The sequence below is a fragment of the Cyrtonyx montezumae genome, unplaced genomic scaffold, assembly GCF_038088225.1.
Source record: "Cyrtonyx montezumae isolate F1298 unplaced genomic scaffold, pur_monq_1.0 scaffold_7, whole genome shotgun sequence".
NCBI classification, from domain to species: Eukaryota; Metazoa; Chordata; class Aves; order Galliformes; family Odontophoridae; genus Cyrtonyx; species Cyrtonyx montezumae.
Genome location: NW_027072078.1, coordinates 22,829,690 through 22,857,478, shown reverse-complemented (window position 1 = coordinate 22,857,478; position 27,789 = coordinate 22,829,690). Strand labels below are relative to the sequence as shown.

Genomic DNA, 27,789 nt, shown 5'->3' with positions numbered 1-27,789 from the left:
ACTCGAATATTTTCATTAAAGACAATAAGTCAAGCACCTTTGGAGAGGACAGACAGCTGCTGGACATTCCCACATTCAATCCAAAGTGAAGTACTCACAGTTACTTCTGTAGCAGCAACAGATTCCACAAACTTCAGTTGTTACATCAGACATTTATTTTTAATATTTTGATTAAAGTTATCAGACATGAAAACATTCGCCTTAAACAGTTACAACAAACATAGCTGTTTCAAGTAACACATTCTAAGAGCTCTGCTGTTTTTTTTTTAAATGGAAACTGTCCATTGAGCACAAACTCACAGCTGCTTCAGGAATGCTGATGAAAAATACAGCTATTTAACCAACCACTGCTTTCTTTTAATTCCTCTCATCTCAGGTAAGTACTTTAATGAATCTTTAAAATCATTGTGAGCATTCAGATTGTGGTTGAACAGAAACAGTATACTCCTACCTGCCACTTCAAGGGTGACTGATGCAGGTAACAAAGACTTAAGTCTCCTCCCCCAAAATCATTCAGAGTAAAATGATTCTGTAACATTCTCTTTCTGTCCCTTCAGTTCAGTGCAGGTTTTTTTTAACCACTGCTGACTGAGACTCTTCCTTACTCAGTGGCAGTGTGAATGAAGATCTAATTTTACACCATCCCTTCCCAAGGGGCAGCAAGCGTTTGTTAGAGAAGATGTTGTACTATGTACAGCTTCTCAAGTTAAAACATGAGAACCAGACAGTGAAAAATCAAGGCACTCTATGTAGTTATATGAGAGGAAATAAAGATCAGTTACTGATAATTAAAATACTAAGTTACAAAGTGTGGTTATCAGCAACCATGCAATTAGGAATAAGATGAAGTCTCATTCTACTACAGTTTTGGCTTGAATTCACCAGAAATAAGCTTTTTAAGCAATTCAGTATTCCTTCCTTCTGGTGGTGAGGGCCATCTGTTGTGATCTGAGGAAAACAGAACAATGGACTTAGCTGATTCAGAAAGGAGACATTTTGTTTTTCGTGCTCCCACTGCCTAACTTCAATCACATTAGGGGCATTATTTTTAGCCCATTTCTTACCTGGTATTTCTAAGCTACTGCTATATAAACTCTTGCCACCATCTATAACCATGGTTATCCCGGTTATGTAAGAAGCAGCTGGAGATAGCAGGAAACACACTGCAGGAGAAATCTAACAAAAGAATGACAACTTTAATCCCCAAACTTCTGGCAATTGGTTATGTCCAAGATGTTTGCAAAAATGGACACAGACAAGACACAGCTACGTTTTCTACTCAACAATGAAAACCACAAGAATCTTAAAACCACATTTCCAGCTACGAACACCACGAAGATAAAAGCTGAACAACAGTAAGCTTCCAAGAACTTTTAAGATATGTTTTTGTCACATTATTCTTCATTCTTTCAGGCCTCCCTGCTGGAAGTCAACTTCTCCAGAAATCCAGGCCAACTATGAAACATTTTAGCTGTAAGAGCTAAACTGAAGTCTCCCAGTTGACACTACTACACATTACTATGAGCTTTTTCCTCTCTTTAGATTCCACCAGCTCAAAATTAAGTCCTTAATGTTCTCCAAACAATAAAGTGGTTTTCAAACAGAGACAAGTAGGAACATCACAAATGTTCAGAAATACATTACCTCCTCAGGAACTGCTGATCTCTTGGCAGGAATGTTCGGTATGCTCTTTAACCACATAATGACACCCTGCTCTCCATAGTTGGCAACAGCAGTTTCTGAAAATACTATGCCCTATATTAAAAAAAAATAATTCATTTAAGTTGTGATCATTGTTAAAACTTAAGCTTATTGGGATTTTCTATGAGACTAACAACCCAAAGAGGACTTGAATGCAAGGTTTAAATATAATGAAATAGAATAATTTATAAAAGAAGGTAACTGGACTGACAGTCACATCTATTTTCAAATACGCTAATTCACATTGTTCTAATTCTTCACTGTCACAACAACTCTTAAGTGCGGGGTGTAAAGAAGAAATTCAACAGCTGTTTCAAAATAACAAGCATTCAAATTAACTTGCAACAGAAAAACACAAGAACCCCAAGAACAAGTTCTTAGTGTTTTTGTTTGTTTATAGTCTGCAAGAATACTCAATTGATTTCATTATGAATTACACAGGCAGACATTTTGCAACCAGATTTCAAACACTCCCTTCTGAGCTGTTATAGAAGTCCTTGTCCTGATTATAAAACCCAGCTTAAAGTCAATAGGAAATATGAAGGCTATAGTATGAGAAACATAGGGCTCCACAGATGAGTTCTGACAGAATATTTTGGACTCAAGTTTAAGTAAGACAACAAAGTTTTAATTTGCTCATTAAGAACATTTCAATATTTCTCTTCTAAGATATGAACAACTTATGTGTTTTAACAGCTAGGGAAGCACCTAATTTGTAAAACTATTTTATTTTTTCAGAATGCACATTTCCCTCCTATGTACACTTTCCCTGCATGGTTCTATGCTCATGTGAGGCATTTTTGCGTGGATAATACAAAGTAGGTTCACAAAGGTATCCAGCATCACCCTAACTAGAACACAGATTTTTGTCACTAGCATAGCTAAAAAAACGAGTATAAAAAGCCACTTAAGTGTTTGCCTGCCAAAAACCTCGTTGGACATAAGCTATGAAGTATAATTAGTACAATTCATTAGGTAATTAGCAAGCATTAAAAATAAGCACACATACTAATGCTGTCCTAATTACTTATTTCCCAAAGTCTTGATAAATCAGAAAGCAAACAAGGAAAACAAGCTAGTAGATCTTAATATTTAAGAAGTCTCAAGAGTAGCCACACAGAGCTACTTCCTGAGTCAGCATTATGCACTTCCTAATAAGCATTTTGTGGTAGCCCAAAAGAAAGCAAATTAGGTGTTTTAGTGCAGGATGACTGTATGGCCTGCTATACCTCCTACACTGAGGCTAGAGAGATCATCCTAGAAAGATACTAATAAATTGAGATTTACTAAACCATGAGATGAGAAACTCTGAAAATGGAAGTAGCTAGGTAAAGGTTTTTTTTTTTCCTAAAGAAAAACTAAAGCTTTCAAGAGAGCAAATGTGAAAAAGAAATGGTCATTTAAGAATGAAAATTACTTTAACCAGAGTTCAAAGCTAGGGCCTGTATATAGCCTCTGTAAATGCTGCATCACATGCAACAAAAATACAACTGGAATTAACACAAAGTTACTTAAAACCACAATGTGCCATCTACTTATTCAAAAACATGGCAGGCATTTTAGCTGGCCTTCATAGTGGTGCCCTATCTGTGTGTAAATCATAAGAAAAAAGTAAATAACAGAAAACAAATTTTTACATGTAATTTCTTTGAGAGAAGATTCACTCCTAACTTTGTCTTTCCACATTTAAAACTAATCTAACTTGACAAGAAGATATAAATGTTAAAGGACACATTGAGATCCTCAGAATAACTGCGAACACAAGTCACAAGCACGCACGAACCATATACTCAAATTTTGTAACCTGAAGTTAATCACTCCTGAAACATAAAGCATTTAGTAATTTTATGTCAGGATTTTGTAGAAGAGGTCCACCAACTCTTCCCAGGTATCTTTTAATTACACTAGAAAAGCGAACAGAAGTGCCAATTCAAAGCTCAAAGCAGAAGGCATTTTCTGCCTTGATGACATCTGCCTTGTCATCCAAGCAGTACAAAATGCTTCCAAGGGCCCTTGGAAAAGAAGGGCATGCATGGAAAGGAAAGCATTCAGGGAAACTGTATGAGGAAACTGGAATTCATAACTAAAAATCCACAAACACTCGGAAGCTCTAAGTTTTAAAATCCCCTTCAGTGTAACAGTGTTAGCTACCACACATGTTTATAGTTGAGTTTAATCATATCACTTGCCATTACTTACAGGAGCAACGCTGTTGACTCGCACCCCACTGTGGGCCCATTCTAAAGCTAAAGTCTTGGTTAGGTTATCCACTGCAGCTCTTGCAGCTCCCGAGTGCCTATTGAGAAAAGAAAGCAAAAGCAGCATCTTTTCCCTCAGCAAACAGTGCTCAGTATTAATATCCCTGCAGCCTCACTGGGGAAGTGTTACATGGCTGAACCAGCCAAGGATGCACAGGGATTTTCTAGTTCTTAAACTGTAAAACTGGGGGTCAAATTTAAACAGACTTCTTATGCTATAATTTCCTTAAACAATTGTCAATTACATAAGAATTTAGTTAGAAAATAGTCTTACCTATACATCCACATCCATACACAAGTTATCTGGTGAACTTTTTCCCCAGCTATTTACAATCTTTTTTTAATTGTTATCCCCTTTGTTCAACTCTCCCATATTCTATTCATAGTGACAATTCAAACAGATGTATCTTGAACAGAGAAAGTCAAATGGCTGTAGCTTCAGCACCACCGTGTGGATCTCCACATTTATTTTGTACTGCTAAGAATAAGCCAGTGAGAAATTCAGACTTTCAAAACTTTTAACCCCAAACGAGGCTTAAGGAAGTTAACAGCACCTGTTCAAATGCTATTGAAGAAAATACAAACAAAAACTCAGAGTTAAATTTTAAAAGGTAGTTTCAAAGAAGAAACTCAAAACTCAGAATTCTTGTGCTCTGGAAATTGCTAGAGCATAGTACTCTGACTACTTCGAATTTTCATTTAAAACAATGCTGAAAAATATTTGTTTTACACAAGTTAAAACTCTTTCGTTGGAGGAAGATTCAATCAGAAGGCTCACATCCAGTTTGAAGATAAAAAATACAATGTGAACAAATACAGTCAACATATGCCTATGGAAAGGATGCTTCATTTTCATGCAGATAACTATGATTTTTTTTTTGTCAGCAATGAAGAACTATAAACATTACTTTTTTGTACTATTCTTCTAGTCAAGGAAGTAACAGAGGAAATAACTGATTTCCTGCATCAGAAACCTTCTCCAAGAAAGAGAACAAAGAGGAAACATGGTTAAACACCAGGTACATTCCTCATACTCTCCATCCACCTCCTGTAGCTGATTATGCTATCAAGGTTTGCACACTGACAGCAGAAGAAAAAACAAAAACAACAGATGCTAAGTTCTTGCAACGCCATCAGAACAAGTAAAGGTTTCATTTCAGGGCAACCAGTCCCACTAGCATCTCATTTCCAGTGAAAGCTGTGTTAACGAGTCTTGCTTCAAAGTTTCTTACAAAGTAGCTGAAAGGACCAGAGGTGTCCTTTACTCCTGCAGCCTCCACTGAATTAGTAAAAAGACCACCACACATACAGACAAGCATTGGTCTATTTCTATTACTCAGCTCCTGCCCATCGTACGCCTTTCTAAAATACAGCATTTGGCAGTATTTAAAAGTTCTAAGGGGGAAATATGAGAAAATCTAAAAAAAAAAGTGAATTACGACATTCCAGGAAACCCATTTCTCACGGCAGCAGTAATGTTGACAATGACTCCTCCATGCTCTTGCATCCATGCATTGTACACTGTGTGAAGGAGGAAGATAACCTATAAATATCTGAAGAAGTGCACACAAATGAACTTTCCAACTGAACACGAAATGTGGAATCCAACTACAATTATGCCACAGCCTTCCAGTGCAGATTAAGATAAACAACCTGCTCTTTGTACCACAGCCTCACCACTAGATTGGTGAGATAGCAGGCACAGCCTAGGTAAGACTCAGTGTTTGTTAGGAAACCTTCTTGTTGAAATCAAGACCTTGTGCCTGCCTTTCATGTACATTATTTTCATTTCCCCTTTCCTAATGCTGAGAATCACATCCTTAACTTGAGATCTATATCTGTGATGGGAGCAAAAACTTCTCCTGTGTTGCTCACGAAATACTGACCACTGAAGTTAAGTGTTATTTTCCACAGACCTGTATCTAAACCAACTGATTCCCCTAAACCTGGCCTTTAAACTAGGGATGATTCCTCCCCTAAGCATGTACATGTCCAACCACGTATTTGTTTATATGAACAAATATGATATATAGCTTAATGTAAAGATTCATATAATGTTCATGAAAACAAATAACTGCTGTCAGATAAGTACGTGAAAAGAAAAAGATAGGGAAACTACATCTTTTTTGCCTTCACTTGTAAAAAAACAAAAACAACAAAAATCCCATTATGCATACTGTTCAGTCCCCACCTGCTTTGCAGGAATAGAAAGTGCCTGTCAGATTTGTGTCTATCACAGCATTCCAGCCTTTGGCACGGATGGCTTCAGAAGGGCTCGTGAACTGCCCTCCTCCATTATTCACCAGGAAGTCAATCTTCCCATGCAGACTCAGTGTAGCCTTCACCAAAGCTTCCACCTAAAACAAAATATTTAAGTATGGCAAAGTGCTGATTAAGCCACATACCCGATTTCATTCTCAGACATTTTCTCTAAAATCAACTTCTACACATAAAGAGACAATAGTAACTTCCAGAGAAGGTGGAAGCTCGTTAGGACAAGTTTAGTCAGCCAAAAAAGATTGGGCTGTACTTACAACTACTTAGAAAAACTTCCATGCATAATGCAGATGCTATATAAAATAGCAGCACTGAAAGAAGAGGCTCTGTGCTGCTGAAAGTGGTTTTATATCTTGTGATAGATCTGTTCTGATAACTAAGGAAGCTTAAACTCCTAGTCCTCTTCCTTTGTTGAGACCTGTATAAAGTCCTTTCCCTTCATTCTGGTTTAAGAACTGGGAAAGATACAACGACTCATCAGAAATACCAGACTGTTTTCTCTACCTAACCACATGCTTCAGTGAATTTTTGAGGTAACAGACTTAAGTCAAAATAAGCTGAATGCAGATAGCAAGTTTTAAAGCTGAAGAAACATACCAATCCTATGTGGTTGTACAAGTCCTGTTTCATAAAGAGGCACAACATGATGGAAAGCACAACAATTATAGCAGAGCAACAAAGTCCAAAGACGTAGCAAGTGAGAACTTGCTCAAAAGCAAATGTAATAGAGAGAGAAACAAAGGAAAGAAGCTACTCGCCTTCAGAGAGTCTCAGTTACGTAGGAACCTCCAAAAAAAAAAAAACAACAAACAAACAAAAAAAAAAAAACAAACCAAAAAAAAAACCCAAAAAAACCCAACACCCTACCTCCATTGCCAACCCTTAAATAAAGTTGAGCACCAGGTGAGGTGTGGCTAACCCAGGATGCTCAGGTACAAGCAATGTACCTGAGTGACGGAAGGGGGTGGACCCTTAGTGGATCCTCACCCTCATTTAAGGGTTAGCAGCAGCTCTATTCAGACATTGTGTTCTTGAGATATTACTGGTCTTTAGAAAGGGTAAGCTACCTTATGCTATAGTGCTTTCTAAACTAAATTGTAATAGCTATCTTTATAAACCAGTTCCTATCCTAGTATAAAGTGTTACTGTTGTTCTCTGTTACTCTCTAATCAATGGTATCTGCTCTTGGATATGGGTACCTAGAATGGTTAAGTGATCAAATACATTCTTATGTTAAACTCAATAGAACAGAAGTTATGTATCTCATTCAAAGCATCTGTAAAAAGCTTACCAAGTTTCTGTAGCTCTTTTTAGATAAAAAAAATTTGCTTCGAGAGAAAGAAGCAAGAATTATTACTTAACTGTAGGAAGTTGAATTAAGAGATTGACTCAATGAATGAAAGATTCAAGTCTGAATTCTAACCTACCTTATTCATCTGATTTTTCTCTTTAGTATGTATACATCTGACATGACAGCAGTTTAGAAGAATTCCCACCAACATAAGACATCTATTAAAAGGTTCTTTAATACAGTGTGAAAATGCTCTATGCAAGTTCTAGTGTAACTGTAATTGATAAGAGCTTAAATACAAATGGAAGATAACAGCTCTGTGTTAGAACTCCAGGAAAACATGACAGGAAACAAGTTTATCTAGGTGTGAGCATAGCTACCTTTAGCATTTCCCAAAGCACGACAATACAAGGCTTTAAGAACATATTCAAAAAATGGTTTGGGGATTCTCTAAAGCTACTGCAGCTGTTTTAACAAATATATATATTTTTAAATATAAATAAAGAACAGCATTTGTTTGATACAGATATCTCACTTTACCATCCAAGCCCTCTATTTTATGTAACACAGTAGTTGCTATTAACTCATTTTTAAGTTAATGCAGAAATTATTCACCTGCAGGTTATTAAGCACGCCAGACTACTCTCTGCAAGAACACTTTCAGGAAAGAACCTCTTTCATGTTGCTTTAATCATGCAAGTTACTCTCTGACATATGTCATAACCTATTATATCACATGACTGATGCTGGTAAATACAAATTTAAAATTCACTGGTAGGTGAAGTGACACACTGCACAGCCTGAGGGTTCTTCTCCCTCAGGAAAAAAAGCCTAAGAATATCATTGTAAATATTTTATGGCTTGAGTTGTTCCATGAGGAAAGAATTTTTATTTGTTTTCTGGTTGTATATTTCCAGAGTCTACATAGCTTTTAAAGGTTATTAATATTCCTTTAAGTTTTGGTGGACTTAAATAGAGGCTTTAAAACATTAAGAGAGTAGTAGCAATTGATTGATACTAACTGGAACATTTTGTGGCAGTTTTAAGTTAAAAGTCTGGCATGAAGTTGGACTTCTGAATGTTTAATTATATTGATAAAAATTGAAAGATGAACGCAAACTTCTGAAAAGCCTGGATTAAGTACTTCTGCTCTTAATCTTCCAATTTTTGAAGTAGAAGGAAGAAAAACAAATCAGTTGTGACAGTAGGAGAGCTCTTATGAAGTACTGATAGCAAAAGTTCTGTACACCTCAAATTGTGACCAAAATGTGAAACATGGATAGGAAAGTGGTATTTTTTTCCCTTTAATATGAGCAAAAGAGAAAATATGGGTACATCTCATTATGACTTGTATCAAGCAATAGGAACTGAAATACGATGCCTTTGTGCTTGAAGAAACAACTCTAAAGATCTCCACCTTCACAAGTAACTGCCCTCTCATTGGTGTCACAGAAATATGACACAAAACCCCATCAAGTAGGTGCCGGGTCAGCTCTAAGAATAAGGACAAAATAACATTGGAGGTCTGAGGCTTTATATAAACAATGTACTTTTGACATGTTGAGCCCCAGAACAAGATCATTAGTTGTTACCTCCTCTTCTTTACGGATATTGCACTGTATAGGAGTCACTTTGGCAGGGCTCACTGAAGAAAATGTATTATTCAGTTCTTCCGCAGCAGCTTTTAATCGGTCAAATTTACGAGAAGCAATAACAACACTGCAACCTGTAGAGATAGAATGAAAAAGCTTTCAGTTTACAGTCAAAATTGCAGTTATCCTATGCTAATAGCATCGTGGAGATATTTTGTAGGATATGCATTTATTAGTCACTGACTAGAAGATACAATGAAGAAATTCTTGCAAGTGAGAAAGGAATGACTGATGTGAGATGCTTCTTAGCAACAAGATCCCAGAGTGCCATACAAAGAACAACCAAGATAAAAATGGCAATGTTCACTCTGTGCACAGAAAGGGAGATAGCCTGCTTGTTGAAGTCAAAGTAGCTTTCAGACATGACTTTTGCAGCTATTTTTCAAGCCTGTCACATTTATCAACTATGATTTAAAGATGTTTCAGCTGGTCTTGATTACAAAAAACTTGCTTCTGAAACTACAAGAATAATCTTACTGCAAACCTACCTGCAATTTTGACCAGCAGTGAGCAAATGTAAAGCTCTGCTTTATAACCCTACAGCTGCAAGATTAACTTTTATCTGCAGACTACAGATAGCAGGAACAGAAGCTTCCCCAGGGCACTTCCACATGCTGCATAATCCCAGATCAGAAAGGAGAGAAAAAAATGCTTACTTGGGTGTTCAGACAATTGTTACGTATAAATGTAATCTGGGTACAAAATTACCACTAAGCATTCACATCACAAACAGGTTAGTTTATTGTCATCAGAGGACTATGAATAGATTCAAATCTTTAGTGATTGTCACTACATGCTAAAACAGACTCCACCAAATTAATCTCAAGTACAAATCCACTAGATGTGCCAGTTTGGAAAGGGGGGATGCCTCATTCCCACCTCCCTGACATAGCTTCTGTTGAGGTACTAAGACTATCCTTTCCTCACAGCAGCTCTGGTGCTCTTCTGTTTAAACATAAATGAATTCAAGATGCTAGATCAGCCAAAAAAAAAAAAGTTAACATTTTGCTAGGTGCTTTTTTTTCTTTTGTTGCTATTTTGTAGAGTGGAATTTGGCCTCTCGTGATCAAACAAACACCAGCACTAACTCAAAATAACTTGTGGGAGTAAAGAACAGCAAGCTGTTCGTTTGGCTCAGGCTCTTCTCAGAGACTATACCTAAAACTTATGTTAAAAAAAAGAAGAGCCAAACTTCTTACAGAAAGATGTGTTGTAACTCTGTACCTGTGGGAAAAGGGGCCTTTGATCACCAGCCATCTTGAAATAACACATGTGAGGGTGTCAGACTGAGGTCTGCTGGCTTTTAGGTGAGGGCTTTTAGGTGACTCAGTCACCTGCACAACCTGAGTTCACGAAGTGGCACAAGCCATCAGCAATCAACACAAAGAATGACCAGACCATTTCCTGCGATGGCCGAGGTGGGCAGGGACAGATATATTTGCAGGAAAATGGCTTAAAAACAATGTGAATCGCGACCAGCGGCATCTGCCGCTGCTCACAGGCATTCACCGTCTAACCGGCCTTTCTTCCAAAACTTCACAGCCTCAAATGCAAGGTACACATGGAGATAGCCCCCAGCAGGAGTAACCTACACCCAGCAAACTCAGCGCAAACCGTTCACCGATCGCTGCGGCTCCCGAACGCTGTACACCCTCCGACCCGAGTCCCCGCGTTCCTCGAGGCCCGTACCTCCGCACCACCCCTCCCCTTTCGCTTCACTCCCGCCCACCTAACGCCAGCAAGTCGGCGGCGATGGCTTTGCCGATGCCGGTGCCGCCGCCGGTGACGATGGCCACCCGCCCGCTGAACAGCCCCGCCGCCAGCAGCCCGCGCCTCGCCGCCATCTTCCCCCCCTCGCACGCAGCGGGGCCGCCACCGCCCCGCCACGTGACCCTCCGCCCCGCCCGCGCCGGAGCCGGCAGCGGCGGTGGAACGCGGGGCCCCGGCGGCTCGGGCGGGAGCGTGCCGTGGAGCGGCTCCGGGGCCCCGCGGGAGGAGCGGGCAGGTAAGCGGCTGCGGGTATCCGCGGGGCGGGCTGCGGCACCTCCTCGCCCCCAGGGCGGCCCCCGGTCGCGTCTGGTGGTAGGACTTTGTGCTGCGGGAGGAAGCGGTGCCGGCGCGTCGGCGAGCTGAGCGGAGCATCCCGGTGACTCCTGGGCCCGTCCTTGTGCTTCCCTGCAGCAGAGCCCTCCGCCTGGCTCCATCCGTTGCGCGCTGTCTTTAAAGGGTGCGTTTTATTGTGCTGTAGTCTATTGCACTGTGCTTTATTTCTTTTTATTTGCTGATGTACTTTCGCCAGCCCCGCGTGTTGGCTCAGGTCCCCCGGAGCAGAGCACAGCCCGCAGCGTTCCCAACATAGCCATTTTGTGCTGGGATGTCTCAGTGGTGTTTTCTTGTTTAAAATCCTCAGTGAGCTGAGCTGGCACAGAGGGCAATCAGCATCAGTCTCGCTCCTGTCCTACGATGAGGTGACAGAGCATCTTTATGCTTTGCACGTCTCTTAACCAGCACTGACGTGGCCAGGGTGTGATGTGATCTTTCCACACTTCTCCTCTGTCCTTTTCAATAGATGATCCAAAGTATATCTTTCAATTGACTTTTTCCCCTTAAGAGAGGTGGAGAGTAAGAATAGAAACATGAATAGATGAAGTGGGAGATTGACTGTCTCTCTTCTGCTTTTCTCATTTGTTGTCTCATTTGTTTTTCCTAGAGCATACTTTAAATCAAAGAAAACTGCAAGATAATGCCTTTATCCCGAAGTTTATTTTCAAAGGAAGGTGAATTCCCTCCTTTTCAGCATGTAGAGAGGCATGGAGAATCCGCGTGGTGACTTAGCCTGGTGAGGCACCAAAGCTGCCCTCCAGACACATTAACGTGTGCAGAGTACTTTGATGTTCTAAAGGTGTTATTTACCAGGGGCAAGACATAAAGCATAGTGAATGACACTGTGATTTTTTCCCCCCTCTTTCAATCGTCTTCTACAATCTGGAGGCTTCACAGATCCTCATTAATTGTCTTCAGATGCCCTACATGTTTAAGTCAGGCTGTAGCTGAGAGATCTTTAATTAATCCCAGGGAGAAGCACTTGCTTGTGCTAGTGAACTAGATCTCCAAGCCACAGGCCAGCAGGGAAAATGTAGCTGGGTACTGTCTGTAGTACTTGCTTGTAAGGTGCCGTGAGTGATGGGCAGGAGGATAAAGGGTAAAGGAATAAAGACAGGAGAGTAAGGGGGCAAGAAAAGGAGACATCCATTCCTTAGCATTTAGCCCCAACCAGTAGAAGATCTATCCACAAACAACTGAGCTGAAATAACCAATTTTCACAGATATTTTCTGCAAGTCAGTGGTTTCTAGCAGCATTGTGTAGGTTGTCTTTGAAACAAGGATTCAGGTTGTATCTTTGTGTGAATCAGTTGTACTCCTGTGTTTTAAATTCAGAATGATTTAAGCTGAAAAAAAAATCTTATTAACTGAAGTCAGTTGTAATCTTCTCTTACACTCGTGCTTTCTTATTCACAAAGGAATGTTCATTTCCTTTTGCTGGTTGCATTAAAACATGTTGGTATGTCATTATGCAGCCAAAGCAGTAAAGCCAGTAAGCAGAAAGCTGTTCCTTTATATTATTCTACAACTCTAGGGTTTGGATTCTTAATTTTTTGTTTATTAGGAAATAGTGTCTGATTAGACAGATTCATTTTTTGTTTTTTTTGCTTTTTTTTTTTAACTTGAAGTATGTCAGGTTGCATCTGGGAGAAAAATCTGCATTTGAAGGCTCAAAGCATTCATTTTCTTTTTTCTTTCTACACTAAAACATTTTTCTTTTTTTCCTTGAAGTATCTGTCGCCTAAACATTAACCATTTAAAAATCAAAATGACACACTTAGGAAAAGGAATTCATCCACAGTTTGGTTTTTTTTTTGCATTTGTCAGCTCTTCAGAGTTGTGCAATTAGCACATCATTCTTCAGCATCTACTCTTGTATTTATAGATTGACAGGAAAACTAGCTCTCCTATTTTTTCAGCTCCCACATTGTCTCAGCTTTGAATGAACTAGTTCAATTTGTTGAGATGAATAGGAAACTCTGCATTTTCAGAAAAGGCTGCTTTTGTCAAAAGCCAATTTTGTGCCTTGCCAGCCTATGGCTCAGCTATTCAGCTGATGACATCTGCCAGTCCACCTCTCTGCCACACTATAAAAATCCCAGCAGAGCATTTAGTGCTTTAATATTCCTTCTGGCCTGCAGTCCTTCATGCGGTTTTGTGCAGTCACTCTGTGGCCTCCAATAGTTCATAATCTATGTTGGCAAAGGAGAAGGTCTCAGAGTTGTTAAATACTAACCTGATGTGAGCAACAGATGGCTCTAAAACTGGACAGAAACCTCAGTGGGATCCACAGAGAGGTAAAAGCAGAGGAGATTTAACAAAAAGCATCCTAGTGCTAGAAATAAAACCTTACAGTCAAAGATTATTTATGATATAGAGTTTCTGGTAGTTAGCCTGCAAAAAAAAAAAAAAAATCAGGCTTCAGCTCTGGCTGCTGCTGCTTTTGCAGACCCTACTCCCATGGATGCTCCACGTTTATTCTTTTTGTCTCTTGGGATACCAAATTACGCAAAGTATAACAGCAAGCATTTCTACCCTGCTATGCTTATTACAAGAAATATCTGGACTGAGCCAAAACTGAATGAAAAACAGTATGAGTTTCTGTTCCCTTACCTCTCTGGACTCTTCTATGGGAATCTCACAAAAGGCCCCTTCAGAAGTCCCTGCTGCTCTCACCTCCTGTCTGCACATTCTCTGCTCTGCTTGTTGTTTCTTTTCATCATGTCCTGCTGGCACATCAGAGCCTTTCGTGACTTCTGGCTTCCTGGGTGGTCCCATATGACAGTCAGGTTCTCTGGCCAATCCATCACTCCAGGGGCTTTCCCACTGAGAAGGGACTTTGCTCTCCAGGATATCTCAGGGGATGGCAGTCTAATTAGGAGATAGTTAGGATTTTTCAGATTACAGAATCACAGAACTGAAGAGGTTGGAACGGACCTCTAGAGATCATCTAGTCCAACCCCCCCTCCCAAAGCAGCTCCCTAGACCAGGTTGCACAGGTAGGCATCCAGGCAGGTCTGGAACATCTCCAGAGGAGGAGAGAAGGAGACTCCACCACCTCTCTGGACTCTTTCAAGGAGGTCCTTATCTTTTTCACATCCTCTTTCAACAGCACCCATAGGAATTTCACTCCAGTGATTAAAAAAAAAGGAGACACCACACTCAAAGTAGAGTTTGTAATCACACAAGATGTAGAGTACCAGTATCAAATAGCTTGAAATTTGTTTGTAGCTATGTTCTAAATAATGACATGCCCCACTGACACCATAGAATACCAAAGCATTCATTTGTCTGCAATTGAAAGTGCTGCATTTTTAATACCCTCGCATCATGGATCTGTATCTGCACTTGTATCCAATTGAGAATCCCCTGAGCCAACTAATTCCTGCTGCTGGAGATACCGTCTAAGTATTGTAGATTATATTTACTGTGCAATGCATTAAACAAACCTGAGTCATTCCCAGGGGACCTTCCAGATCTCTCTATCTCAGTCTGCCTCTTCAGCATCTCCTGGGATGCAGCTGGGTGTTGCTTAGATAAAGCTGTGATCTGAAGCCCTCTGAATATCTTGACCAAGTAAGAACTCAGATGTAGTTTTGTGCAAGTATTTTGCAGATAATCCTTGCTCTGCTATTACTCTTTTATTGGCATCTGCTTGGATGCTCAGAGGAGGCACAACACCAGTTTAGTATGTGGAGGAAGCTCTTAGAGCATCTTCTAATCCAGCTTAATATAAAGCCTTCCAATTGAGAATATATCACAGAAACAGATGCTGTGACAATCCCAGCGTGAGGCATTGCTATGGAGGCAGGATGCTGCTGTAACTGACTTGTTTCTACTAATCCTATGATACCGTGTATTTCAACAAGGCCCAGGTAGATGAACCTGGAATTACAACAGGCATCTGCTGTTTCAGGGTGCAGGATGACCCACTTAGGGCAAGTGCTGAAGTGAGGGGTAGCACAGGGGAAGAGAGAGTGAACACATCTTTGCTTTTTTATGAGATTTTGGCACATCTTTTAAATTTATTCAGGATGTAGATCTAAACCACTTTGAGGATTTCAGACCATCCTCCATTTCCAAGTCATGGTCCTTTTAAGTTTCCTTTAAAGACTCATATGCATTTGTCATGCATTGAATTTTTTCACAAAGTATAATTAACGTAAGAAAACAGATCTCATCCCTGGAAGCAATGGGAAGCTTTGGCTACTTAATTTCTCATTCTTTTAGCTATCTGGACAAAGAACGAGGAGACGAGGAAGAAACAGCACTTCAGGCTTTTGCACTTAATAGAGGATTTGTAATAATTTAGTGTAGTGGAAATACTAAGTCACAGCCTGAACCAGTGATGAACATCTGGCAGGAAGGCAGGGCCAACCCAAGGGAGCTCAGGTGCATGCAGTGCATCTGAGTGACTGGAAGGGATGGAGCCCGTGTGTTAACAAGCAGAGCTATTTGCCTGTGGTAAATCAGGATGCCTGTGCAGACACCACATGTGGGGTAAATAACTCCCAATGATGGTACTCTGCAAAGAGATAGTATAGGGCATGGTATATTTTAAGTAATTCTATATAAACAATATACAAATAATACAAAAGAGAAGATGGCTCACCTTTAGAATGACAAGGGTCACAGGGGACTCTATGTGGGAGGGATCTCCAAGAAGAGATCCTTCCCTGGTGGTGGTCAGCCCTTAAATGGAGTTTGGGAGAGGTGGAACCAGGCTCCACCCCTTCCACTCACACAGGTATATCACCTTCACCTGTGGCCCCATGGTTGACTTGGTGCTCACCTCAGGTGACCAATCAGTGGTTCAGGCTGTGATTCAGCAGTTCCCATACACCATGTCACTTGCCTGCTCCTCTTTTTGCTCTTAGCGCTTCTAGATCCTGAGGGATTGTCAAGGAAGTCCATTAGCAAACACTCGTAAAGTTTTTGGTGGTAGAGGTCATCTTATTGCATTATCCTCTTTCATGCTGAGTGGTTTTGACAGTCCAGCTTGAATTCTGCTCCTGCTTTGATGCATACTCAGGGGTATGGTCTTTTTTCTTTCTCTCTCCCTTTCCACAGGAAATAAAAATGCTTTGAAGCTTGTGGATTAAACAAGGAGAGAAGGACAGGTGTGGTCTCTGACCTTTGCTGCTTGCTTTGTCCTATCCTGCTGGGAAGCCAAAGGCAGGTGTTTCTCTTCGTGCCTCCTGCTATTCTATACAGACATTTAATGCAGCTATGGGCCACTGCTATAAGGTGTTGTATGGGTGCTGAATCATGGCCTGAACCACTGATTGGTCACCTGAGGCGAGTGCTGAGTCAGCTACAGGAGCACAGGTGAAGGCAGTTCACCTGTGTGACTGGAAGGGGTGGAGTCTGGCTCCACCTCTCCCAGACCCCATTTAAGGGCTGACCAGGCCTAGGGAAGGGTCTCTTGTTGGAGATCTCTCCTGTGTGGAGTTCTAGGTGAGCCTTGACCTTCATTGACAGGTGAGACTTTCCTAATTTACTGGTTGTCTTTATACTATCTGGGTAAGCCATACAAAAATATATTGCACACCTTCATTATATTGTGTAGGTACTGTTCTTTCAGGGTATTCACCCTACAGTTGTAATTTTCCTCTGCTTTTTTCTTTTATAAGTGGCTGCATGGTAAACCTGGTGAGGAAATTTGTTTAGCTGAAAATAATGTTTTATTGTTTTAAAATCAAAAGGGCTTCTTTTCCGAAGATAAATCTCCCAGATGAGTTCACTGCAAGCTGCATAGATATGATTACTGGTAGAGAGGAGCTCTTTGCCTTCCCACAGATCATTTATCACTGCCTTGCTGCTTGCTAGATTGAAGTAACAGTGATCTAGTTTGTGCTGTTCCACCTTCAAATAGAAATAAGTATTATTCTTGGTTTCAGAGGGGGTATAGTGAGGATGCATATGTGAAAGATCATTTAGGGGTGCCCTACTGCTTGGCTGTCTCCTGACATAAGGTCTGAGTTGAATGTGCTTTCTCATATAGATCTTGCCATATATTTTTGTAGGGTTTGAGGATGCGTGTCCTGTATTGGACCAGTGCTTTTTGTCATACCATAATTGGTGACAGATCTGTCGCAAACAGATACCACCTGTTTTTTGTGAGTACAGTTTGCCAGTGGGTAAACCCTTTACAAATACTATGTATTGAAGCTTATCTTTTAGCTAACGTACAATTAGGAAACACATCTATAAAATTAGAAGCGAGATTAGGGATGGGGAGGTTATGGAGTGAAGGGAACAAGTGAAGGACAGCTTGTGGTTGGAGAGCTCTCTGAAGATGGATGTTTAGTGTAAAATTTCCTTGATCTCTTCCATATCCAGGGTAACCCGCAGTCCTAAGTCACTGGTTGTTGTTTTTGTTCTGCAGATAACGCCTGTGGGATGTGCGTGAAGATACAGTGCCAGTTCTTCTTGCATGTTATGCATGTTATGTGATTATAAAAATAAAAATTCATGCACCTCACTACTTACAGTCTTTTTTTTTCCTGTTATGTCTCCTCTGAGCAGTCATAAAAAGGTTTCTTGTGCAGAGGCAGGGATTTAAAATAAAGGATTTTATTTGCTTTCAGGATGATGCTTCCTTCCTGTCTGCATTCAAATCAGATAATTTCTCTTCCGTTAGCAGCAGCATCAGTCCCTGGAAGCCAATGAAAAAGCTTCCTTTGACCTTAGTGGTGGAAGACCAAGCTTTTAAGCTCCTGTTCTGTGTGTCAAAGGCTACTACTGTCATGGGAATCATAAGCAGCAGGAGCTTTCCTGCATAGTAACAGAAGACTGTGTTTCTAAAAATTCTTCTACAGAGTGTTTTTGTGGAGCCACCTCCCCAGGGTTTTCCATCTGTTTTCATGCAGAGATAAATAACAAATTGTTTGGCTAATAAACTGTTTAAAATTTCACCTTTTTTTTTTTCCCCTTCTCTCATGCGCTTATTAGGTTCCTGTTTCCCTCTGTGCTTCCACGTGGGAGATGGTCATCACTTGTATTAGCTGCAAAGCAGTTGCCATGCTTCAACCCCACAGCCAGGCTTTGAGAGCTGGTGATCTCAGTGTGTGTGGCTGAAAGATTTGGTGGTATGGATGGCTGTGTAGTGCTGAGGGCTTGCCTTGTTCTCAGGGGATGTAAAGAGCAGCAAAAAGACTATATTTAATGTCTACTGTGATACACTAGAGGAGGTCATTTCTTGTTTGTTAACTGTGGAGAAAGTATTCGACTATAAACCTGTTTGATTTAGCAGCAGCTCTAAGGGATGTGGGGTTGGTGGTGATGTTTTCAGGAGGTCAAAACTGGGCAGCAGAGGGTATCCTTCCTGCTGTGTTGAAACAGCTGAGAAAAGAAAGAACATCTACTGTGGAAACAAGCTTAAGATCAGGAAGGATCCTTGTGTTCTTTTAATCTGATAATTCCCTAATACAAGTCAAAGAGCTTCCCTACAATAATACTTCTTCTGGTCAAGTATCAGTGACCAAACTGCTGCCGATATAGCCGGTCTAGGTTTGGAAGTGTCCACTGATGGTTCAATTCTTCAGAGCTCTCAGGGATATATTTGTTAAAACATCTACCAACATCTGCTCTGTATTTTTATCTGTCAGCTTTTTGTCTTGCTGTATCTCAAAAGAGGGATCTTTTTCACCATGTTCTTGTTCTGAGGTAGGGAACATTCACATCTGCTCAGTAATTATCCTCACCAGTCAGACAGGATGCTAAGAACTGGACACAGATTTCCAGAAGCAGTCATATCTCTGCTGAATTGAAAAGTAACATCATGTTGTACCTCCTTGCATGGTCAAAGTTGATGCAGTCCTTTAGGCTTTGGCATTATGCTGAGAAATGATGTTAGCTCATTGTCTCTGTGAGTTAACGAAGATCACAGCTGAATAAACTTTTTTCTTTTTTTAAGAAAGAAAAACCTAACCATGGGTCTTTGCCTTTACCTTTGGGTTACTTTTAAATATTACTGACAGGTTGTCACCTATTCAAGGCAGTAGGGGCTGAGTATGGAAGCTGCAGTCGGGATATTTGGTTATCTAATCCCAAATTAACTTTCATGTGCCCAGCATTTTAATAGGTCAGTCAAGCAGCAATGTTTTCCGTTTCAGTCTTTTCTGTTTCATGATGACTCTGGGCCTGGTTTCATTTCTCAGTTTCTGCAGAGGAATATCACTGTGTTCTCTGGCTCATTAGGCTCAATCGGGTGACTTTATAATTTCATTGAGACAAACTAATGTTTTATTGCTGAACCCCAGGGAAAAATGTTAGAACCTATTTGTACCTCTTGGACAAATTTACTATAAGGAATTTATTTATTCCATAGAATAAAATAATTCAATTTTTCTTATAAAGGTATTCTTAGAATACATTAAATGAAAACTTACATGAATTCCAATGGATGTGTGGAAACGTGGAGTCCTGCTGTTGATTATTTAAGAGTCGTCAGAGCTTGCTTTCTTTGAAGTCAATGGCTTGTTGGCTTTGGAGCTAAAAGAGGATAAATTGGAAGTAAAATGTTAAATTTCACTGTGAAGTTTCTTGTGTATGCCATTGCTCTTTCATGTAATGGCATGTGAAAAATTGCTATCTGTATACTGCTTCAAAGCAAATGTAAAGACCTCAAATGTAAAGACCTCATTTCTCAGGAAGATGAGGTATACGGCTGTAGTGAAGAATTGCTGCTTCTTAGTTTCTTTGTGGTTTTAGGGCTGTTTCTTCTGGTGAGATGTTATTTTTCACAGACATTCAAAAGGGGCAAAATTCCCTTACAGATTTTGCTCCATTCTCTGTTGGGGTTGGAGTTGGGGATGTTTTCTGCAAACTGAGGCATGTGATTTTTGGGTGGCAGGTGTGATCTTGGATGGCGATCTAAACAGTCTGTTACCAGTCATATTGCAGAGCTGGCCAAGGTATTCCTGTGCCCAGCAATTTAGAAGCAGTATGACTTCTAGGATATGCAGACTGACTTTTGGATTCCATTTTATGTGTCTTCTGATCACTACGGGAGATTTATTTTCTGCAATGCAGAAAATAATCTGAACTTCTGAGTTTCTTAAAGCCACAAAGAGCCATACAGAGTCAGTTGATCATAGTCTTTATCATTAACATGATACAATTAAAAGTTGTATGTATCTGTGTGAGTGGGGGTGTGCAAGACGTGAATAGGCTGTTCAGCAGCTCTTCAGGGCAGTGGCTACAGGACCAAGCTGTGGAGTTCAAGAAGCATTTGGACAACACATTCTTTTACATATGTAATTGTTCAACAGTTCTTCAGAGTTGTTAAAATGTTATTCCTTGTACTCAGATTCGTACCTAAATACTTCATGAATATTTGGGACAGTCAACTTTTTAAATGTAAGGAAATCTGAGAAGCATTAATCCTGTGTCTGGTAGGTTCATGGAGCAGGACTTGACTGTCTTGATACATGTTTAATCGTGTGAGTTCTACTTATACAGCATTCCCATAGATAAATGTCACTTTGTATTACTGCTTGTTTTGCTTGAGTGAGAAATAATTTATATTTTTTATAAATATTTATGAAACTTTGTTATTTTTTTCCCTGAATAGTCAGAAGACTTTGCTGTCGTTCTGAACTCCCTTCCCAGTGAAGTCATCTTAGTAGTAATTTACTCAAAATATAGCATATACAAGAGATGTAAAGGTTGGACAGCACTTCATGATGCTAAGTTAATAAAGTTTGAAATGTCATTCATTTTGACATCATTTGATTACTTTTTGTAATATCCTTACAATGGGCAGTAAATCAGAAGATGAGCAAAATTAGAAAAGCTGGCACCAATACAGCTATTATAAAGTGGATGTGTCTTCTGCTGTTGTCTCTAAGCAGGGCCAGTCCTGTAAATCAGTCAACTTGATTTTTCTCTGTGGTTTCAGTATTTCATTCTCATGCATTTGGGCCAAAACCATTGTCTTCTGATTGCTTCTAGCATTGCAAAGGAATATTAAAAAAAAATGTAATAGGCTATACTTGTTTAATCTTATAAATGTTATAAACTTTTTCCCCTTCCAATTTCTCTTTTTTATGCCTAATACTTAAAATGGAATCTAAGAATCAAGATTAGATAATTTTATGTAACATGTATCCAAGAAAGTAATGAATCAGCAAGTGACATTTAAATCCGTTGGAAGTAGCCCTTTATACAAAAGTTCAAATTTTTCTGCTTGGTGTGAAATAGACACTTTTTCTGCCTTCTCTCTTATTCTAGGCTGAGAATGGAGTGCACAATTTGGATAGCAACAGTAAGACATCTTACTAAAGCATCTGTGGGACTGTTGTCTAATGAATGACTTCTAAGTGCAGGAGCTGTTAGGCTGGAAGTGCTGCAAGATGCCAGGTGAGGTGCTTGAGAGCGGCAGTGGGCTGGAGGACACAGTGCAAAAAGAGGGCAAATCTGAAAGCCACAGCCCACACCATGGATCTGTGAGGAGGGCTGTGACAACCGCTGTCACCTTCGATGGAGAAGCCACTATGGACCGGAGGAAAAAGAAGAAGAAAGAGTCCCGTCCTGAGTCAGTAATAGTGTATAGGTCAGAGAATGAGAATAAAGTGGAAGAGGAGCAAGCAGATGAAGAAGGAGGGGAAAGGAGCTCTGAAGAAGGCTCCAAGTTCCTGGGTCAGTCTGTGACTGATGGTATGTATCCCTGGGAACAGTCACATTCCATAAACCATGGTGTCACTGGCAGCAAGACAGCTAGGTTTATGAAAAGAGGTTGGAGTTCTTATTGCCGTTTTAAGATCAGAAAGAATGAAGGTTAGAAATGCCTGCATTTAGAGAAATTAATACTTTTTAAGCCTCTTCTTGGATTCACAAGAATTCCTGGAGTTGATACAGAGGCTGATGGTGAGAGTCACAGGGACAGAAATACAGGGTCTTCTTCCTCACTCTGTGGGTGCCTTGCAGTGTGGACTTTGAGCAGGAGTGTAGAGCCAGGTGCTGCTAGACAAATCCTGGCTCAAATAAAACTCCTTAAGACCCTTGTGTTATTAAGAAGCAGGCATTCCTTAATATGGCATTGGATGTAGGAGGGAATTATTCCTCTTAATAGTGCACCCCAATGGAGTGAAGGCACAGCACTTATCTGTGTTTGGGTACGCTATGCCTGGATGGTTGGGAGACACCTGCAGTGGTCATGAGGTCTCTTCCCCACCTCTCTTGTTCACACATTTGGTTAATTAGCAATGGGGCTAATCTCCCTTTTAGCAAGCTTGACAGAAATGCCAATTTTCAAGGTCCTCCTAAAAGATAAAGGTTAGTCACGCCAACCACATGGGGAGAGGAGAAGTATGGCAGTGCCACCCTTCTTGACACTAGTGTGCGCTCAGCTTGTATGGAAGTAACTGTGGGACCGGTCATCCCTGAGACTACAGGCACGAGTTTGAGTTCATACATGAAAGCACTATGAAACAAAAATCACTACAGGCTGATTTGGGTATCTTCTGCAGTTCTCTGCAGATGCTAGTTGTTGTCCAGCTTAGTTTTAAATGTATGCAGTAGTTAGGGATGATCTAGAAAAATGCTGAGCATACTTTATATGTATGATGCTGTGGTCAAATACTCCTCTGTGCCCAAAACAACTGCCCTTTAATTGAAAGGATGGAAACAAATGTAGTGTCTCTACCTGCAATAAGAAGCTCTATTCATTATCTTGGATTTGCTGTTGCCTTCTGTTTGTGTAGTCTCAGTACAGCTTTCTCCTTAAGACTGATTAATTTGCAAGGTCATCGTAGGACATCTCAGCCACTTTCACTTCTGATGTCTGTCACAGCTACCCTTGTGGGGAAGTATTGTGGGAGGCAGGTCCCTCAGCTAATCCTCTTGTGAGTCAGCACTGTGGACTGAGGAGGATTTAAATGTTGATGCAGTCTCCTTCAGCCACACCAGGTTCCCCATGATCCTAACTCTGACCTTCGTGCTTCTCTGCTGTCTTTCTGTTTTTGTGTGCCACTGCTCAGCCTCCCTTTAAGAACCTCTGATAACTTCTTTCCAAGCAAGTCAGATTTAAGTCCAGGAGGAAGCATATTTTTAGCCCTACAGAAGTTTATGCCCAGTGCTGCTGCAGGGACTATCTAAAACAAATGTCACTTGGAAGCTAAGGTGTTTGTTATTTGAACACACATCCCAATACTGTTCAATTTGGTGCCTTTCTTGATCCCTTAAAATGAAAATGTGATTATATGAGACTGTGATTTTCTAAACTTTGAAAATTAATTTAGATAGCTATTATTCCATGTTACATTTGCACTATTCAAGTATAATCCCATGTGTGCATGTGTTTATTCCCAAGTCTTGTTCTTATTTAGCTAGTGACCATGTTGTTGCGGAATAAATCTGAGTGTAGCAAAGAAAATAGGCTTACCATTTCTCATTTATTTACTCTGTCTCATCTCTTCCCCATATGCTCCCACAGCATTTTTCTTTTGTATATTGTTCCAGATGCATATGCTGGAGTCTTTTCCCTTGTGATTTCTGTTATCTAGAATTCCTGTCAGTTTCCTTATTGTCTACTCTTATTTTTCTGTGATAATCTTTGTTATAATGCATTGCTTCTTGTGTTCCATCTTTTTATTTAACTGTAACTCCATCTGTGCTGTCTAATTGTGTTCAGGATCTTTGGGAAGTTATAAAAAATAAGCCACACAGGAAAAAAAAAATCAAATGTGGATGAGTTTATCTTTGTTTGTAGGTGTCTGGAGCATGCCTTCAGACAGCCGGTATGTCACCTTGACTGGAACAATCACCAGAGGAAAGAAGAAGGGTCAAATGGTGGACATCCATGTCACGCTAACAGACAAAGAGCTGCAGGAACTGGCTAAGTCAAAGGAACCTCCTAAAGAAAGTGCACCTGAGAAGAAAAAATGTGATGTTGGGTTGGACAGAGGACCCCACATTGTCCTCTGGACCATCGTCTGCCTCCCTGTCGTTTTTGTAGTATCCTTCGTGGTTTCATTCTACTATGGAACCATTACATGGTACAATATCTTCTTGGTGTACAATGAAGAGAGGACCTTCTGGCACAAAATCACCTTTTGCCCCTTTTTGATCATTTTCTACCCAATTATAATCATGGTTGTGTCTTTTTCCCTAGGCCTGTACTCAGCTGTGACCCAGGTTTCATGGTCCTTTGGGGACTGGTGGCATGCTGTCAGGGATATGGAGAAAGGCTTCTGTGGCTGGCTCTGCAGCAAGCTGGGTTTGGAAGATTGTTCTCCGTACAGCATTGTTGAGCTGCTAGATTCCGATAATATCTCAGGTAGTCTCTCTGGCAAGAGCTCTGCACAGGGGGTTGATACTTCAGCAGTCTGAGCCTTTGTCCTGGCTGACTATTTTTGTCGTATATGAGTGGCTTTCATCTAGAAAATGACACTGTTTTATATATATATTTAAAAGTGAACTTAAATAAAATACTGGGCTGGGAGTGCTCTTTAAGTGTCACAGAATGCAAGTGTGCTAGCTTCATGTGGTCTGGGTGGGGAGGTGCATGGTTCTCCAGTGATTTGTCATCTATTTTAGCTAATAACAGCTCTGGGGAATAATGAGAAAACTCAGGTCTGTGGGGCTTGGGCTGTTTTGGGGTGGAAGATATGAGCTGAAAAGTCTATTCCGGTCAAGTTAGACATTGCTTTTAGGGAAAAGAGCATAACACGGACCTCCTGACCCAGTAAAGTTTCTACCTGGGGAATGAATTTCAGGATAGGAACTCATCCATAGGTGAAGGCTAAATTGTAAAATATGTGATATTCCTGCAGATTTCCTAGAAATAGGCCTTTTTCAGTCCTTTAAAAAAATACAACAAACCTTTCAGGTAGGCTAACTTCTGAGACAGCATCAGTTTGAAAAAACAGTACAGCAGCAGTTGTGCCCAATCCTTCAGTAGGAGAGCATAGCACAGCCTTTGACAAAGGCAGGAGATCTTTGCTGACTTGCAACCATGTGCAGTGGAGGGCTCGCTCAGTAATACATTGTGTAGGGGATGGTGAAGCATATCACCAAGCATCCTTGGGTGACCTTGGTATGCATGTGTGTCCTTAGGACACACCTTACTTTGTTAGGTGCACATCTAAAAGAGAACAAGCTACAAGAGTCTTATACAAGGGAACAGCTGGATATGCTGTGAAACCAGGGGAAAAAATCCCTGCTCTGAGGAATGTGATCAGTTTGGGTATCACTGCAGTGTATGTGTTGCCTGGTAGAACCCGCTTTTTTGTGGAGGTGAAGTTGAAAGTTAGTGAGACTTTCCCTATCTCAAGCAAAAGAGTCATTCTTGTTTTCAAGTTGCCTTTATGGAGGAAATGCTGAACCATTCAATTCAGAAGGGGAATGACCCTGAACCTGCAGAATGTCCCTGTTAGTGCCAGTGCAAATTCCATTAGTGCCTCAGCTCTGGAAATCTGCTTAACTACACCCCACTTACTTGTTACATACATGTAAGAGGGATGGATTGTACATCCTCCTCCCCTCGTGTTTCACAATTGATTTCCCTTCTTTTGGGACCTTGCTTAGCATCTTAGTGGTCTCCCATGCCAGGCTGTGGTCACCATAAGCTGCAGAAATTTTAATAGTCTGTTTAAAAAAAATCAAAAGCAGAAAAGTTCTTTGTTTGGATTGCACTTGACTGTTGAAATTTTGGCCTAAGGAGTGCACAAGGAAAGTTAAGGAGAAGGTTAGTGGACTATAATGGAAATTGAGTTACATATATGAAACATCACAAACTTCCTGAGTACTCTAGTTCATCTGGTGCTGTTAGAAAGTCTGGCACAGCCCCAGCCCAGAAAGGCCCACATTCTGCATGTGTGTAGGTAGGTAATTTATTAGCATCCATGTAGGCTGTACAGTCACTCATATCTGTATCAATTTCACTGCTGCAGTCTCTCTGCCAGAGGCAGAGCTGCTCTAGTTGTTAGGTGTCTAAGAGATAACATTTAGAAATGAGATGTCACAGGTGTAAATGCTCTATGTTGCACTCAAAGGATGATCCCACAGCAACACTTGACTGACTGTTCTATCTAGGACATTAGAGAATATGATGGATAAACAAGTCCCTCTAATGCTCTAGGCCTGATATCGAGGAGTAAGTAAAGTTGCTGCTGCATCCTTTGTCTGGGAGGTCCAGCCAAAGCAACCTCTTTAGCACTGGTTTGAGAATTACCAGCGTGATCAGTGTTAAGTCATATCAAGAGTGGGTTTGAACCTATGCTCTTCTGACAAAGCAGAGGTATTCCTGTGCTGAAGTACAGCCAGGCTGTTTGCTACTTTCTGATGCACAACTCTCAGTTTTTACTGGCTGAGTCTCGAGCAGCGAAGTACCTTTCACAGGACTGTTTCAGTTAGGGCATTTGATGTGCCTCTGAATTAACAGAGAAACTAAGAATAAGCAGTGCCAGTGCCAGCAGTGTCTAGTCATCCAGCACAGCCACTCTGCTTAATACTCTTCCCTATGGAAATAGCATGCTTTCACATAGCTGGAGAGTGGGAAGAGTGATTCTTAGCAAGCATTAATGAGGAGGAAGGCCCATTGGCAAGTGTTCTGTTTTTTGACTGGAGGGACACTGATGTGAAAGAAGTGGATTGTGTTCGTGGCCCCAACATGTGGCAGAAAAGTGGAGAAAGGATGCCTGGCAAGCATGCATTACTGCAGAGGGAGAAAACCCAATTCAGCTGTCACTGCCAAATAGCAGCTGTTCAAGGCTACATGAAAGGCTGGGGTCAGTAGCACAAAGAGCGTTCGGCTTACAGGGGGCTTGAATGATAAGCACTAGCTAGTTAGAGAATAGAACTATGTGAAATGTCTGCTGAGCTGCAGGATTTGCTTTCAGGCTTGCAAACAGCCTGAGAGAGTGGAGACAAAACCAAATCTGCCTCTTACTGCTACGTAAACACAAAAGAGCATCAGAAGTTTTACTGTCCTCCCTCTGCCACGGTAGCTGTGCTTCTGGGTACAGTGAAACCATTTGGGGGCCATGTTTTTGAAGATATTCTTGAATAATTAACCATGTATTTTCTACTTTATTACATTTAACCAAGCTTGACTCTGTTCCTGCTGAAATCAGGCTGTTCTGCCACTGATTTTAATGGAAGCTAGTTTAAGCTCGGAGTTAGTTCTGGTGCTATTTTTTAAAGTTTTATTCAAACTTTTCTCTAAACAACTCTGGATAGCTTTCTCTTTTGCTTGTTATCCCCAGAGCTGTTTGCCTGCTGCAAAATATATAATCATAATCACTTGATGTAATAGAATAAAGCACAAGTTTTTGTCTTGTTTTACCTTTGCTTTCAGAAACTCAAAAATAATTTCTGCTTATGTGCCACTGCCAAACTGCAGGGATTTCCAGTGATGCTAATTGTTGAGTGTGTTTCTGGCTGCTCTAGTTTGAAATTTTAAGTAAAGATAGTGTGTGTTTGCTGACTGTTATTTTTAATTGCATTCCCTCTTTCCACCCTTGCTGGCCTGGGTGGAGAATAAAAACGTATATGGCTTAGA

General features: G+C 40.6%; 2 protein-coding genes across 6 annotated transcripts; one reads left to right on the top strand and one right to left on the bottom strand.

Moving 5' to 3' along the window:
* Window positions 1-134: 134 nt before the first annotated feature.
* PECR (peroxisomal trans-2-enoyl-CoA reductase) lies at window positions 135-11,027 on the bottom strand. Its single transcript, XM_065750379.1, has 8 exons — window positions 10,909-11,027; window positions 9,120-9,253; window positions 6,151-6,316; window positions 5,399-5,480; window positions 3,901-3,997; window positions 1,645-1,755; window positions 1,065-1,176; window positions 135-948 (listed from the first exon to the last, which is right to left on the bottom strand). Exons 1-8 carry the CDS (start codon window positions 11,021-11,023, stop codon window positions 860-862), a joined length of 906 nt encoding a protein of 301 aa, XP_065606451.1. The 5' UTR covers window positions 11,024-11,027; the 3' UTR covers window positions 135-859.
* An 84-nt stretch (window positions 11,028-11,111) lies between these two features.
* Window positions 11,112-25,428, top strand: TMEM169 (transmembrane protein 169). Of its 5 annotated transcripts, none has more exons than XM_065750633.1 (3): window positions 11,112-11,184; window positions 21,519-21,944; window positions 23,998-25,428. In XM_065750633.1, the coding sequence occupies exons 2-3, from the start codon at window positions 21,641-21,643 to the stop codon at window positions 24,615-24,617; spliced, it is 924 nt and encodes a 307-aa protein (XP_065606705.1). In that variant the 5' UTR covers window positions 11,112-11,184; window positions 21,519-21,640; the 3' UTR covers window positions 24,618-25,428. The 5 variants fall into 5 exon arrangements, with proteins under 5 accessions (XP_065606705.1, XP_065606703.1, XP_065606708.1 ...); XM_065750631.1 differs by lacking the exon at window positions 11,112-11,184 and adding an exon at window positions 11,229-11,325; XM_065750636.1 differs by lacking the exon at window positions 11,112-11,184 and adding an exon at window positions 11,320-11,406.
* Window positions 25,429-27,789: the final 2,361 nt, after the last annotated feature.

What these genes read in the sequence shown, in the direction of transcription:
- PECR (XM_065750379.1), bottom strand. Translation starts at nt 11,023, where the DNA reads ATGGCGGCGAGGCGCGGGCTGCTGGCGGCGGGGCTGTTCAGCGGGCGG. An exon ending in AATGGGTTTCCTGGAATGTC is followed by an intron (nt 3,998 to 5,398) that starts GTAATTCACTTT and finishes TTTTCTCAATAG; the next exon opens with GCACTCGGGAGCTGCAAGAG. An exon ending in GATCAGCAGTTCCTGAGGAG is followed by an intron (nt 1,177 to 1,644) that starts GTAATGTATTTC and finishes TTCTTTTGTTAG; the next exon opens with ATTTCTCCTGCAGTGTGTTT.
- TMEM169 (XM_065750633.1), top strand. Translation starts at nt 21,641, where the DNA reads ATGCCAGGTGAGGTGCTTGAGAGCGGCAGTGGGCTGGAGGACACAGTG. An exon ending in GGGTCAGTCTGTGACTGATG is followed by an intron (nt 21,945 to 23,997) that starts GTATGTATCCCT and finishes CTTTGTTTGTAG; the next exon opens with GTGTCTGGAGCATGCCTTCA.